At 47.8% G+C, this 15,558-nt stretch overlaps 1 protein-coding gene across 11 annotated transcripts in view; it reads right to left on the bottom strand.

Annotated features, from left to right (window-relative positions):
• Nucleotides 1-15,558, bottom strand: part of MTSS1 (MTSS I-BAR domain containing 1) — a 160,849-nt gene that overhangs the window by 134,548 nt on the left and 10,743 nt on the right. For all 11 annotated transcript variants that reach the window (XM_061438646.1, XM_061438641.1, XM_061438636.1 and 8 more), the window contains exon 2: nucleotides 2,030-2,091. In XM_061438646.1, coding sequence (XP_061294630.1) covers nucleotides 2,030-2,091 — 62 coding nt within the window. The remainder of the gene's footprint in view (nucleotides 1-2,029; nucleotides 2,092-15,558) is intronic.

Raw genomic sequence — 15,558 nt, 5'->3', positions numbered from 1 at the left:
GGCTTCCCTGGTGGCTCAGAAGGTAAAGAATCTGCCTGCAATGCGGGAGACCTGGGTTCGATCCCTGGGTCAGGAAGATCCCCTGGAGAAGGGAATGGTAACCCACTCCAGTTTTCTTGCCTGGAAAAACCCCATAGACAGAGGAGCCTGGCAGACTACAGTCCATGGGGTCACAAACAGCGGGACATGACTGAGCAACTAACACTTTATATATATAATATGCATATTATATCTATATAGGGCTGGCCAAAATGTTCATTTGGGTTTTTCCATAAGCTGTAACATAAAATCCTGAATGAACTTTTTGACCAACCCCAATATATTATAATGTACTTTGTACCAGTAGGGATAAGATTGCTTTAAGTCTTATTCTGTATGTTTAAGACAGCCCATCAGTTAATTATTTTAAGTTTTTGCTGCTTCATTGGTAAAAGGAGAAGAGCATCTTTTCCCTGGTCAACCCTGAAAACCTGCCAGACAATTAAATGAGGCCAGATAAGAAGAAGCGTAGCAGGGAGGGGTTGTACTTACATGTTTTACAACAGGAGGCGACCTCCTACAGGATGGAGACTAACCTATTTGAAATGAACCATGATGGGGGCAGAGTTGGGGGAGAGGGCCTTACATTCTGAGAAGAGTAGGTTGGATCTGATCCAGGACAAAGTAATCATAGGTTCTCAAGCAAAGAAATGGCAAAAGGACTCAACAAGCAGCAAAAGGGCCATATTCTGAAGCCCATGGTCCACCTGAATGCCCACTCATGACTCTGGAAATCCCAGGCCCCACGAAGCTGAATAATGGACTGGGAAATTTCCACATCTCTCAAGTTCTCTCCTAATCTACAGGGGAGCCAGGGAATGCCCAGTCCTGTGGCCAAAGTTCTGGGCAGGAACCCCTGGGGTCAACAGGCAAAGTCCTAAGAACATCATGTTACTCCTCCCACCTCTGTCTGTCATCCATATGGTTTCTTATCCTAGAAAACACCTACCTGCTTCGTTCTCTGGAAAACCATCCCCGTACACCTTAACCAATCCATGTCACCCCCACAGCCATGACCAGAGTCATGAAAACAACCTCTTTTTCAAATGTCCCAGCTCTCTTGAAGCACCCACTAAGTGCAATCACAACCCTCTCCCCACTGATTTTAAAAGCATACGGCTTTAACAAGAAGATGTTGCCATATTTTCTACTGTATGTCAAATTATGTATTAACAAGCACATGATGAGGCAATAATAATAGCCCCTTAGAGCAGATCAGCATTAGATCTCATTGTTTTAAAGCAGCTTTATTGAGACATAATTTGTATACCATAAAGTTCACACATTTTAGGTGTGTAAGTTAACAATTTTTCAGTAAATTCAGAGTTATGCAAATACCACCGCAATCCAGTTTTAGAATATTTCCATCACCCCAACAAGGTCCCTCATGGCCATTTGCAGTCAACCTCCTTTCCCACTCCTAGCCCCAGGAAACCACTAGTCTCCATCTGTCTCTATAGATTTGCATTACATAGACAATTCATGGAAACGGAATTATACAAACTAAGCTTTAAACTCTGTAAGGATAGGCAGGAAGCAGAAAGAACTGTGGAGCCAGACTGCCTCAGTTCAATTCCCTGCTCTCTCATTTACTAGCTGCGTGAATTTGGGTAAGTTATTCTCCTTATCTGTGCCTCAGTTTTCTCATCAGCAAAATGGGATAACAACTATACTTACCTTTTGGGGTCCTGAGATTTAACTGTTACCATATACCTGGCATGTAGGGAACACTCTTTATATATCATCCATGGCTACCTTACATATAACTGACTTCATTTGACCCTCAAAATTCCAGTGGAAGGAGGCAAAGCAGATATGAGTTGATTTTACATACAGGAATCAGTGGTCAGGACACATGGCTAGTAAGTGGCATGCTTCTCTATCTGTAAGACTTCCAAAAGTAACCCTAGTTCAACTCTTGGGTCCCTGTTCTTGCATCCTTTGTCTAAGGCCGCTGCCGTTTTCTTGGAGATGACATGCTTCTACTTACCGAAGCTGGGACTGCAGCTTTCCGGCTTTGTTAATGAAATCTTCCCAAACCGGATAACTCCCCTACAACAAAACAAAGCCATTGATCAGTAAGTCCAGCTGTGACAGATATCTGATGAAGACATTGGTAGCACACCCAACTCCAATGATGGGTGGGTCCAAATTCTAGATATGTGGAACATGTAGGCCTCTACCCTGAACCACCTGATGATGCCTCTGGCTGTTCCCCTCCTTATCCCAGAAGGCAGGGAGGAGGGAACCAGAGTGTTTGCAGCTCCTCTCCAGGACAGGAGGCTACTGGCAAGCATTAGATGGTAAGGAATCCTCCTACAATGTGGGAGACCTGGGTTCGATCCCTGGGTTGGGAAGATCCCCTGGAGAAGGGCATGGCAACCCACTCCAGTATTCTTGCCTGGAGAAGCCCCACGGACAGAGAAGCCTGGTGGGTTACAGTCCATGGAGTCGCAAAGAGTTGGACATGACTGAGCAACTAAGCAAACAGCACAGCATTAGTCTAGCAGAATCTCAAGGTTGGGAGGTTACCTAAATATAGCTGCTCAGCTGATGGCTTGAGGCCAGCATCTACATACTACACAGTTATAGGTGGTTCCCCAGCGTATTGCAGCTAACAGGACACTCGTCACCCTCCATGGCAACCTACCTACATCAGCCAAGCTTTCCTTTCTATCCACGCAGTCTTACTCCTAACCTAGGAATCCACAGAGTTAAATTGATCCTGCTTCCATATCCATCTTTTCCAAGAACGAAGGACAACCAGCACATTCATTCACAGCATTCCTTCTTTCAGCTCCCAACTGCAACTCCATTTCTACACGGGACCCTGTCTCACATCCCCACAGTGTCTTGGGGATATTCCATTACGTGTCTCTACTCTTCTAAGTATGGTATGTGTGTGTGCTTAGCTGCTCAGTCGTGTCCGACTCCTTGCGACCCTATGGACTGAAGCCCACCAGGTTCCTCTGTCCATGGGATTCTCCCGGAAAGAATACTGGAGCAGGTTGCCCATTCCCTTCTCCAGGGAGTCTTCCCAACCCAGGGATCGAACCCAGGTCTCCCGCAATGCAGATGGATTCTTTACCATCTGAGCCCCCAGGGAAGCCCTCTAAGTGTGGTGCTTGAGACAAACCCTAAACCGCAGGTGCAGTTCTGGCTGGGGCAAACCAGAGTGGGGTCTGACACAGCACATTAAACGTATACTAAGGAAAAAAAAAGAAATGTATACTAATATCAGGTAACCAACTAAGAGTCCGTGCAAAATAAACCCAGAGAAGAGGAAACTATGGTTAGAAAATCAGTGTCTGGCATCAGATCATTTAAACATAGAACTCAATGGACACGAACTTGAACAAACTCCAGGAGACAGTGAAGGACAGGGAAGCCTGGCATGCTGCAGTGTATGGGGCCACAAAGAGTCAGACACAACTTAACAACTGAACAACAAGATCAGGTAACCAACTAAGAGTCAATGCAAAATAAACCCAGAGAAGAGGAAGCCGTGGTTAGAGAAGCGGTGTTTGGCACCGAATCATTTAGACATAGAACTAACTCTAAACACCTGGCAGATTATGGTTGTAGGATAGAATATAAATGTTATGAACCTTCACAAGGTAAAAATAACATATGACACCTCTTGATTTCGTCATTAAGGAGAGAGGATGGAGAAACTGTAATACAGTGAATCATCTCATTTTTTATTATAGAAGCCCCATCAATCCCCAGGCAGCAGGAAGCACAGAACAGTGGGGCCTTCCGTGGGAGCTGTGGACTTCTGTAAATACACTAAAATCTTCCAATTAAAGCTATGCCCAGGAAAAAAAGGAAAAAGTAAGTCCCATCAAAATAGACTAAAACTGAAACTGAGTTAAAACATAATGATTTCAGCTTTCTAATTTTTCCCCTAATAATTTTAATAATCTCTTCCCCCCTTACTCTTTATTTCAGTTATTATTTATTTTATTGAAATATAGTTGATTTATAATGTTGTGTCTTTTTAAAAATTTTTAATTTATCTTCTAATTGAAGGATAATTGTCTTACAGAATTTTGCTGCTTTCTGCCAAACATCAACAAGAATCAGCCACACGTATACATATGTCTCCTCCTTCTCGAACCTCCCTTCCACCTCCCACTCCATCCCACCCCTCTAGGTTGTCACAGAGCCCCAGTTTGAGTTCCCTGAGTCATACAGCAAATTCCGACTGGCTATCTATTTACAGGTAATGTATGTTTCCATGTAACTCTCTCCATACATCCCCTTACTCTTTAAGAGCATACTTTCTGAACCTTGCCACCACTGACATTTTGAGCTAGATAATTTTTTTTTTGTCAAGATGGAGGTGGGGGCCTGTCTTGTGCATTACAGGGTGTTCAGCAGCTGCTCCAACCTCCATTCACTAGACGTCAGTAACACTCACGGATGTCACTGGATGTGACAAAATGCCCAGACATTGTTCCTACAGGGCAAAATCACCCTTGGTAAAGAACCACTGCTTCAGAGGAATGTCTGGGAAATGAGTTTCTTCTGGTGAAGAAACAGTTATCTGAAGCTCAGCAATTTCTTCAGTATTACTTCATTTCAATGTCAGTTTTTTAAATAATTATTATTTTGAAAATATCTTGCACAGAACATCTGTTCTAAAAGTGTGTTCATTTATATATTTTGAGTCTTCTGGACAGCAAGAGGATCAAACCAGTCAATTCTAAAGGAAATCAACCATGAATATTCATTGGAAGGACAGATGCTGAAGCTCCAATACTTTGGCCACCTGATGCAAAGAGCCGACTCACTGGAAAAGACCATGATGCTAGGAAAGATAGAAGGCAGGAGGAGAAGGGGGTGACAGAGGATGAGATGGTAGGATGGCATCACCAACTCGATGGACATGAGTTTGAGCAAGCTCCGGGAGTTGTTGATGGACAGGGAAGCCTGGCGTGCTGCAGTCCATGGTGTCACAAAGAATTGGACATGAGTGGCTGAACAACAATATATTTCTTGAGCTATCAAGTCTGCCTGAAAATGTGCAAGATGTCAGGAAAACCATCTACCCAACATTAAAATGGAATATTCCTGGGAGCTGAGATTTGGACCAATGTGTTGTGTTCCTGTTTGTACTTTCCTCCATGGCTATAGCTTTCTGTTGTTGTTGGTTTTTTTTTAAAATAAGGGTCATACATCATTTTTATGAAAACAATGTAGTCACCACTACACTTAAAAAAATTTAAGATCAAATTAGCGGTTCTGGCAGTAATAGCACCTTGAATTTACAATCCATACAGCCCCTAAAATCTGTTTCACCCAGGCTGCTAGATCACATCCATCAATTCTGCGTCTGTGCACTGGGGACCTGCTCAGCCCAATTGCACACTCTGGATTTATTCCTCCAAGCGGCAATGTGCTCCCATGGGACACTGAGCTGCACCAGGCCAGGGAATCTGCCTGACTGGCTCCTGGCAGAAGTCCTTTGACAGCTACATCTGAGCTACTGACACCAACACTCATGCACAGGTCTGGTCATCATCTGCTAAACCACTTAGCCTCCATCCCATCTCTGTGCCCCAGAGAGTCTCTTTAACCCAAGAGCGCAACTTTGTTTTTGAATGAAACCTCTAAGGGCTCAGGCTACCTTTCCAGGTCCATTAAGACATTATCGGGAATCCCACCTATAGCATTTACCATTTTGTTATCAAAACCAAATATGAACATGCCTTCTATTAAAATATCTACATCCAGGTAATAGGGGTATGGACCAAGATCAGAGTCCTCTGGCTGGGCACTAGAGATCTCTGTTCAGATGGACTTCAGCATCCCTCAGAACATGAGAGCGTTACCAACCAATTACAGCCTCATCTAGCCAGTCCTTCTCTTTCTGGTCGACAAGACAACATGAGAAGCTTTACGAAAAGTCTGAGGATATTCACAGACACTGAGCATCAACTTCCAGTCAAAGGAACTAGCATCTCCCATCTGCACACAGGACATGAGAACCAGGCCCCCTCTCTCCAGCACCAACCACTCCTATCCACAGAACCCCTGCAGAAGGTCACCAAGATGATCCACAGTATTTAAGAAAAAGGTGAGACACATTCAGGGAGAATACACCAGAATGGCGGGAGCACCAAATCCTGAGTTCTAGCCATGGCCCTGGCAGTGAACTATGTCGGGGGCGGGGGACGTCACTTGATCTCTCAGGCCAGCTCTTTATAATGGTCAACAATAAAAAGGTATAATTCCATCACCATTATTGAACACTGACATCACGGAACACTGAAAGAATGTAGGAAAGAAATAAGGAACACAAACCCCGGGACCAACCTGCTGGCCAGAATCTTAGCTCTCCCCCTCTGCCACGTGACAGCGGGCAGGTGGTCTGACTCCAGCAAGCGTCAGTCACCACTGCCCCGGATTGGTTCAAGGAGGAGATGAGGTCAGTCATCCCAAGTACCCAGAGCAGTGCCAGGCACTCTGTAAGGGCTCAATAACCTTTGATAGGTTTGATCCGAGCGTCTGCAGGCTCCCAAGAATCTCCTTCGGGATGCTGGGAGAGATGTTTACAACTCTCCAGGTTGGGACTTCCCTGGGGGTCCAGTGGTGAAGACTCTGTGCCTCCACTGCAAGGTGGGGTGGGGGTTCAATTCCTGGTCTGGGAACTAAGATCCCACAAGCTATGCAGTGCGGCCAAAAAACACTCCTGAGGTCAGACGGTCCACCCAGGCTGGAATCCCTCATTCTCAATGCTAAGAACAGAGCCAACTGTGCATCCTGAGTTCCCCACAGTTAAAGCAGACATGGAGAGAGACAGCAGGACACACAGCGTCTGCCAGTGTCTCTGCGGCTCCTAGTACAAGGTGGATGAGTACTCAAACCCCAGACGCATGTGCCTGAAAACAAGTGCTAGAGCCACTTTAAAATGACTACCTGCCCCCACCTGGAGCCTCATTTCAGTCTTTACCAAATTAGCAACAGAAGGAGGGTCCCCGCTGCAATTAGGGGGTACAGCACCCAGCTCTCCGCCTACGAACACCCACTCTGCCAGAAGAAGGCTGCCAACAGCCACTCTCTCCTGACTTAATGATATTTGACAGTCTAGATATTTGACAGTCTATCAAAGAGTATCAGGCCCACCTGTTTTAGGCAATATATAATTTAATGGATTCTAAAAAAAAAAAAAAACTTCTAAGAACAGAAGACAAAAATCTCCTTGTTGAGAAATGTAAGTGTGTAAACGTTATTAAAATTTAAAAGGCAAGGTGATGTTGGGTTGTTCCAGATTTTTTTTTTTTTTAAGTTTCTTTCAAGGAAAAAAAAAAGTTGAAAATCATTTTACTACAAAAATTCAAAAGCTTGGAAGGAATGAAGAAGGGACTTGGAAAATGAAAAGGTTACTGAGAGAAAAAAGCCCTGGGTTGTTCTAGACAACAAGGCTGGGTGAAGGGGAGCACACTCAAATTTCAGAAGAAATTTGCCAATCAAGATACCATATGCACTGAGAGGCCTTTTAGAAAGCAAGTCCAGTGTGGTCCTTAATTTTCTAATCCGCGCTACCCACCAAGAAATCCCAGAAAGCTGTCTCTTGACATTGTGTCTGGCGGGGCTCTATTCATGTTTAAGGAACCCCCAGGGACGCATCCTCAAAACTACGAGGAAGTCTCAACACAGACCCCACTGTGGAGCTCACCAGAGAACACAGGTTTCACAGCTTTCCAGACAGACCAAAGTCAAGGAAAACAAGACTCCTGCCGAGCACGTGGGTTCCGCCAAGTCCAAAGTCATGGGCAAAGGGAAACGAGACTCGCCTTCTGGAATCTCCTTCTTGAATTTCTCTGGGGGTGCCGGGGGACGGGGGGAGGGCAGGGAGGTTTTGAAGCCTTGGCAGTTTGTTGAGAATAGAACTCAGATCACACCAGGTTCTGGGAGAAAGGAGAGACCCCTGTTGCTGGAAACTGCTGTGTTTGCAAGCATGGGGAGGACTCTCTTTAGCAAGCTACCTGACCTTGCCCAGTTCCTACAGGGAGAGAGATGGGGCCTGCCTGAAGACAGGCTTTAAGTCTGCAGCCACAGGCAGGGTGCCCACCACACAGACTCCCCACCCCGAACCCCCACCCACACCGACTGTTCTCTCTTCTAACCTCCGGGGGGCATTCAATAATCTGGAAAACTCCTACTCAGCCATCAGCACCCAGTTCAAATGTCACCTCCTGCAGAGCATCCTGGGACCCGCCCCCTGCTTCCCTCACATCATGCAGTTCACTCTCTGAGCCTAGGTTTTCCCCACTGAACTGTGGGCTTGAGGACAGAAAAACAGAGGGAAGAAGGGAAAGTATTTCCAATAACAGGGACAAAGACAGGGAGACGGGGAGGACACATGTGGACTCCTCCAAGGGACACCAGAGTGCCACACTGATGCTGGGAGAAGCAGGAGATGGAAGAACGGACAGGGAGAGCGTGGGCAGCTGTCTAGGGCAAGATCCAGGGTTGAACTACAAATGGGGCTTGATTCAAATGGCGGGTGACTTGAATCCCAAACCAGTACAGCGACAAGAGAACCTGGCGACCCCATCACACACCTGAAGGCAGCCTGGTCCCTTGGAGGGTGGGGAGGAGAATAAAGTCATCTTCTTACTTCTGAGAGAAAGGCCCACCTATCTCGGTCAACTCCCCAAGAGGCTGGTGGCCACTTGAGCAGACAGACAAGCGGGCTGCCCTGGGTGTGTGCTAAGTTGCTTCAGTTGTGTCCAACTCTTTGTGACCTGGTGGACTGTAGCCAAGCTCTCTGTCCACACGATTCTCCAGACAAGAACACTGGAGTGGGCTGCCGTTTCCTTCTCCAGGAGATCTTCCCGACCCAGACTTGAGCTCTGGGGATACCGAGTCCCTATCGTCTCCTCCACTTATCCCACAGCCAAACGCTGGGCAGGCCACTTGCTGGCTTGGGGTTCTCTTTTGCTTTGTATTAAACAGATGCCCGGGATGGCATCCCACACAAAGCAGAAGAAAAAAACTGTAACTTACCAGCCTGGCTAGTTCACAGGGCCCCATAAATAATGCAGCCACCGCCTCTCCCAGCCCTGCCCACGTGACAGCGGAGCCTCAGGGACAGCTGAGGGAATGAGACACCAGGCCTGCCGCTTGGGGAACACAGAGGAGCCCGGAGCCTGGGTCGGAGGAAGGGCCATTTGAGAGGAGCCAGAGACTGAAGAGGACTCTCAGGAGGAAGGAGGATTTGCCTAAGCTGAAAAAGAATAGGGACCAGCAGGGACAGGTTACAGGAAGTGAGGTTCCAGAGAAAGCTGGCTGACCAGTGGCTATGGCTGATGAGAACCCAAGTTCTAGATATATGACTGGACAGGTCATCTCCCAAACCCCTCTTCACCTTGATAAGCATCACTGTCACCACCATTACACATCACCATGTTCTGAACAGTTGCTAGATGCCTCATTAACAGATCAGCACGTCCCCAACATTAACTGACAATACTAACATCTGGAGATCTTGCAAAAATGCAGTTCTGAATCTCTTGGTCTGAGGTGGGGCCTGGATGTTGTATCTTTCATCTGAGTGGTGCTGAGGCTGCCGGTCCATAAACCACACTTGGAGGGGCACAGCTTGATACACACTCTTACTACGTGTTCCAAAAACCCCATGAGGCAGGTGCTGCTGTTACCCCACAGCTGAAGAAACCCAGGGCCAGAGAGGCTGCATCCTAGCAGTCTAGGCTAAGCTAGAATGTGATCCCTGATCTGCCCCTCCAAGCACTACCCTGACTCTGGAAAGAGCAAGCAGCAAGATACACAGACCTGGCCCTAGGCTGCAGGAAGCCCAGTAGGCAGGCTGGATCCTGCTTTATATCTGGGTTCAGTAGAAGCCAAAGAATTGATGCTTTTGAACTGTGGTGCTAGAGAAGACTCTTGAGAGTCCCTTGGACAGCAAGGAGATCAAACCAGTCAGTCCTAAAGGAAACCAACCCTGAAAATTCATTGGAAGGACTGCTGCTAAAGCTCTAATACTTTGGCCACCTGATGCGAAGAGCCGACTCATTGGAAAAGACCTGATGCTGGCAAAGACTGAAGGCAGGAGGAGAAGGGGACGACAGAGGATGAGATGGTTGGATGGCATCACCGATTCAATGGACGTGGGTTTGAGCAAACTCTGGGAGATTGTCAAAGGCAGGGAAGCCAGGCATGCTGCAGTCCATGAGCTCACAAAGAATAGGATACAACTTAGCGACTGAACAACAATAAGAAAACCAGATAAAGTAGAATGGCGAGCAAGGGCTCCCCAAACAAATAACCCCCGATTACAACTGCAAAGGATCTGGGCGAGCTGTAATGTCACCTTAGAAATGGTCAGGATCCAGAACCATGTGAAAAAGAAAACATAAAAGAAAAGCCCTTTGTGCAGAAAACATCACACACCAGATAGACACACACTGGAAATGTTGAGTCACCACCATCAGCGGTGTGATTATGGCTGATTCTGTCACATCTTCAGGTTTCCTGTGGACACTGGAACTGATTGGCTTCTACCAGGAGGTGGGGGAGCCTGTCCCGAGCATCTCTCCAGGTTTCCATCCCCAGCCCCGCCACCAGGTCCCTCCCCAGGGTGAGTGTGAGGGGTACAGTCCACAGCATCCCTCCCCTTCTTCCAGGGACATCCCTAGGTGAGTTCAGCCTTCAGGGAAACAAAAACAAAGCTTCAAGAGGAAGTTTCTGACCAAAGCAGGAGCACCACTGGACTCCACGCTTCTTAAAGCATGAGGCAGGAATCTTCGACTTCCAGAAGTGGGTACCTGTCACAGCTTTGTCCCCAAAGCCACCTTTCCCCACCCCATCCAGCAAGATGAAGGGCTCCCAAGGTCCTCTGATGAAAGGAGCTGCGTAAACCCCTCCACCATAAAACCATTCCTGGGCTTTTATTTTCTGATTGGAGCTTGCCTAATCCACGAATTACCCCTGTCCGTCAAGTGGATGACAGCCTTGCGGATAATCAGCGGTTGCCTCCTTACACGCCCACCCTCACCCACCTACCCAAGCTCACCAGCAATAAAAATGCCTATGAAAAGAACCTTACAGCTCTGTGTACACTTCATGGATGCTGGCACCTCCCACTTCAACAGATTTTCCCTCCCACCAAACTCCACAAGCCCCAAACCCCACCCAGGCTGCTAGGAATAACACCTGGGCAGGAACCACCAAAAAGGGCTGTGCCTGTTACGTCTACAGTCATTACTCTTTTTTTAGAGTCTTTCCACTGAATGTCCATCTCTTTGCCTGGATAGAAGGCCCTGATGAGCAGCCATACCCAGTGTCTAAAAGGATCAGTGTGGTCTAGTGGGTGGAGTCAGGCTGCCCAGCTTCAGATCTCCCCAGACCTACATGACTCAGTCATCTGGTGACACTTTATCTTCATCTGTAAACGATGACCATGGTAGTCCCCTCCTCAAAGGATGCTAACAAGGGTAAGTCAAAGAAAAGGAGGGCGCTGAAGGGTGACTAGCATCTTGCAGTCCAGAAATGCTAGCAACTGCCATTTTAATGAGTCACGTACAAGGCCACCCAGACTCGGACGTTTCATGAGCACCTACTATGCACAGGTTGCGCTTCCCTGGTGGATCAAATGGTAAAGAATCTGCCCACAATGCAAGAGACCTTGGTTCGATCCTTGAGTCAGGAAGATTCCCTGGAAAAGGGAATGATTGGCTACCCACTCCAGTATTCTTGCCTAGAGAATCCCATGGACAGAGGAGCCTGGTAGGCCACAGTCCATGGGGTGGCAAGAGTCGGACACGACTGAGTGACTAACAGCAGTATGCACAGGCACCGGGTGGGGCTTAAAAGAAGCCAAAGTATTGAGGAACGCTGCTGTGTAAGCCACTGATCCCGGAGAGCACCACACTCTAGAGATAAAGCCCTGGAAGGTGCAATTGGTACAAATTTCTGGACAGAGTGATTCCTCACCGGGGTCTTAGATGACTGTAGCCCACCAGGCTCCGCTGTCCATGGGATTCTCCAGTCAAGAATCCTGGAGTGGATAGCCATTTCCTACTCCAGGGGATCTTCCTGACCCAGGGGTCTAACCCACATTTCTTTTGTCTCCTGCACTGGCAGGCAAATTCTTTACCACTAGTGCCACCTGGGAAGCCTGGAAGAAGAGGGGAAAGAAAGGAAGGGAGGGAGCATTCCCTGCAAAAGAAAAAGAATTAGCCAAGGATAGGAAGCACAGGAGATCATGCTACATTCAGACATGAGTCACTTTGTTCACCTGGAAGACACCCAGGGAACGTGTGATTTGGGGGATGAGAGTGGGGGGGAAGAACAGGGAGATCCCACCCACTCCACAAGCTGCAGAGGAGGCTTGTGGTGGCTCAGGGAGGCCCAGGAGCCACCCCCACCTCTTCTTACCCAAGGAAGACTCCCAGCACAAGCTCCCAGAGACTCATCACCAGGGAATGCCTGCTAAACCTACAGATGCCTGCACCCAGCCCCAAATCAACACGACCAGATCCCTGGGGGTGGGGCCCAGGGGTCTGCACTTAACACATTCCCCAGGGGACACTCAGGCTCTGATGGCCGAAATTACACACAGATCTGAGACTTATCACTCTAGACAACAGGCCACAGCCATCTCAGGTCTTGGATACTGTGGCCTCAGCGATCTCTCAGTCCTGATGTACAGGCCATGCTTCTGTAGGAGTAATCCCCAGTGATAATCACCTGCGCAGGGGAACGTGAACAGACACACATTTTCTGAAAGGCATTCGGCAATGGGTTTCAAAAGCCTTGAAAGTATGTGCCTTTGACTCAGGATAAATCTCTGTGGGGAAACCACCAATGTAAATCAAGGTGTAACTGCAAGGATCTATTTGCTGAAGAGCTGCTCATGGTGAAACACTGGACACAGCCTGATCACAAATCACTATGGAACTGGGCTCCTGACTCAGGGCCTTTGCACATGCTCTTTCCGTGCCTGGAACATTCATTATTCCTCTGATGTCCACATACTTCGTAAGTTATCCCCCAAATGTTACCTTCTCTTTGAGGTGAGGCTTTCCCCAACCACCCTATTTAAAAACAACGACACGGAGCCTGCTTTATCACACACACTCCTTCTAAAATACAACAGAACTGACTTATTCAGTTTGTCTGTCCCAGACGCCCATCCCTTGTCCACTAGAATGTAAGACCCAAGAGGACAGAGATCTGAGTTCATCTGGTTAACTGCTGGGTCCTCAGCACTTACAGCTTCCCAGGTGGCTCAGAAGGTAAAGAATCCACTTGCAATGCAGGGGACGTGGGTTCAATCCCTGGGTCAGGAAGATCCCCTGGAGAAGAAAACGGCAACCCACTCCAGTATTCTTGCCTGGAGAATCCCCATGAATAGAGGAGCCCAGTGGGCTACAGTCCACGGGGTTGCAAAGAGTCAGACAAGACTGAAGTGACTTAGCGCACACACATCCCTCAGCACTTAACACAGAACCTGACCCACAGCAGGTCCTCCAATAGGTGTCAACTAAATCAATTAACCATGAACAAAACAATGCACCACCACACAGCCATTAAAACTAACCCGGCTTCTAATTACAAGCACAGAAAGTGTTAAGTGAAAAGCTAAGTGGAAAAGGAAATTTCTGGCAGGGCAAAGGCTGCAATAGCCTTCCTCTAAAAGGTGTGTCCATAACCCACTTTGGAATCAAGTGGTTATGGGTGACTTTCATTTTTTACTAACCTGAGGTCTTCAGGTTTTTTTTTCTTCCATTAACTTTCAATTACTTGCATAATCTTAGAGAAGTAATCCCTAGAGAAATGCTCTCAAAACATTTGCTAACTCTTCATGCTAAATGTAGGGGAAAGCTTCCTTCTCTGTGATTTAATTAGGGTGTCCCTAATTAAGGCCAGCCCAACATCAAAGAGGCCAGGTTCCCAGGGACCCTGACTCGAGGTCTACTCCTGGTGGCAGGATGACCCCCTCCCCCAGCAGTGGCTGGAAGTCTCCCAGGGCCTGGATGCCAAGGGCTTGGCCATCAGCTGTCTCCTCCTGGCCCTGCTCCCCGCTACTTGCTTCCTATTGGGGTGCTTCATCCAATTATCCAGGCCCCAGATCACATCCTGCTGGAGAGCGGGCTTTGAAGGTTCAGTAAACAATCACTTCAAAACAAAGAGGGACCATTAAACCAAACTCAAAGACTTCCTTAATGGCCTCGCGCTCAGCTGCCGGCCGGGCTGCAGCAAGCCGGGCCTCAGAAGTGAGACTTAGAGGTCTTCCTGGGAACTAATCTTGCCGCCATTCTAACCGCCTCCCCTCCACGGCCCCCTTTCCTGTTGTGCAACCCTGTGGGCTGCAGAGCTGTTACTGGGGAGACCCTGACAGAGGCGGGGTTCTCCAGCAACACAAACATGTGTCATGCGGTTGTCACCTCGGACAACCACGTCAGACCCTTGTGAACCGCACCCCGCCTGCGCCCCACACACTTCCTTCTGTGGACGAGTCAGCGGCCCCCCAGCGATTTCATGTTGTTGGCTGGTCCAACTCCCTCCTGAAATAAAGGGAGGCCCTGCTGAGCCTCTTCAAGCAGCTCAGAGGAGGGCCTAGCTTTTTACTGCTTTATCTGGTTCGTCCTGAGTCCTAAAGTTATCAGTAGGATGATGATCAAAGTGATCACTGACATACCCACTACGGAATCTGAAAAGGAAATACTAAAATGCTGTAAGAGACAGCTCAGCCCTGTGGATTAAGGGCACAGACCCTGGAGCCAGACTGCCTGGGCTCAACTCCCACTGTACCTCTCCTAAGTTGCATGATGAGGGCAAATGGCTTACCCACTCTGCACTTCAGTTTCCCATCTGTAAAATGGGAATTATGGCAATAACTCCCTCACTGATAGATGCATTTGTAACTCCCTTCCTGGGTTGCTGGGAGGATTAACAGTCTCCATAAAGCACTAGTATAGTGCCTGGTTGTACCATACAAATGCTTGTTAAGTAAGTAAAATAAACCAGGGGGAAGGTTTTGTACTTGTACCAAAACCTTCCCCCTGGTTCTGTCTCCCAGCTCTAAATGAGAATCAGAGGTCTTCCCCTGACCCCTCTCAAAATTTCATGCTGACGTCTATTAAGGCACTGATCATACTGATTTCCAGTTACTTGTCTGTGACTCCTCTAGACTAAACAACTTTCAGGCAAGGTCATGGATGTATTTCTACCCACCTCCCCCGCCCCAACAGTGCCTGGCAGAGAGCAGGCGCTTTGTCATATCTATTGAATATGTGTACCGCATTCTCTCAAATTATTTACATGCTGAAAGTTGAAAAGCATTTCACTCTTGTCTCTACTGCATTATCAAAGCGAAGGTACAGGTTTCTTGTATTTTCTGAAACATCTGAGTACCACTGTGGGCAGGGTACTCTGCTAGAAATTACCAGCAGATTTCTGGGTTCCCTTGTGGCTCAGCTGGTAAAGAATCTGCCTGCAATGCGGAAGTCCTGGGTTCGAACCCTGGGTTGGGAAGATCCCCTG

The sequence above is a fragment of the Bos javanicus genome, chromosome 14 (genome assembly GCF_032452875.1).
Source record: "Bos javanicus breed banteng chromosome 14, ARS-OSU_banteng_1.0, whole genome shotgun sequence".
NCBI classification, from domain to species: Eukaryota; Metazoa; Chordata; class Mammalia; order Artiodactyla; family Bovidae; genus Bos; species Bos javanicus.
This window is presented reverse-complemented; position numbering and strand designations above follow the sequence as displayed.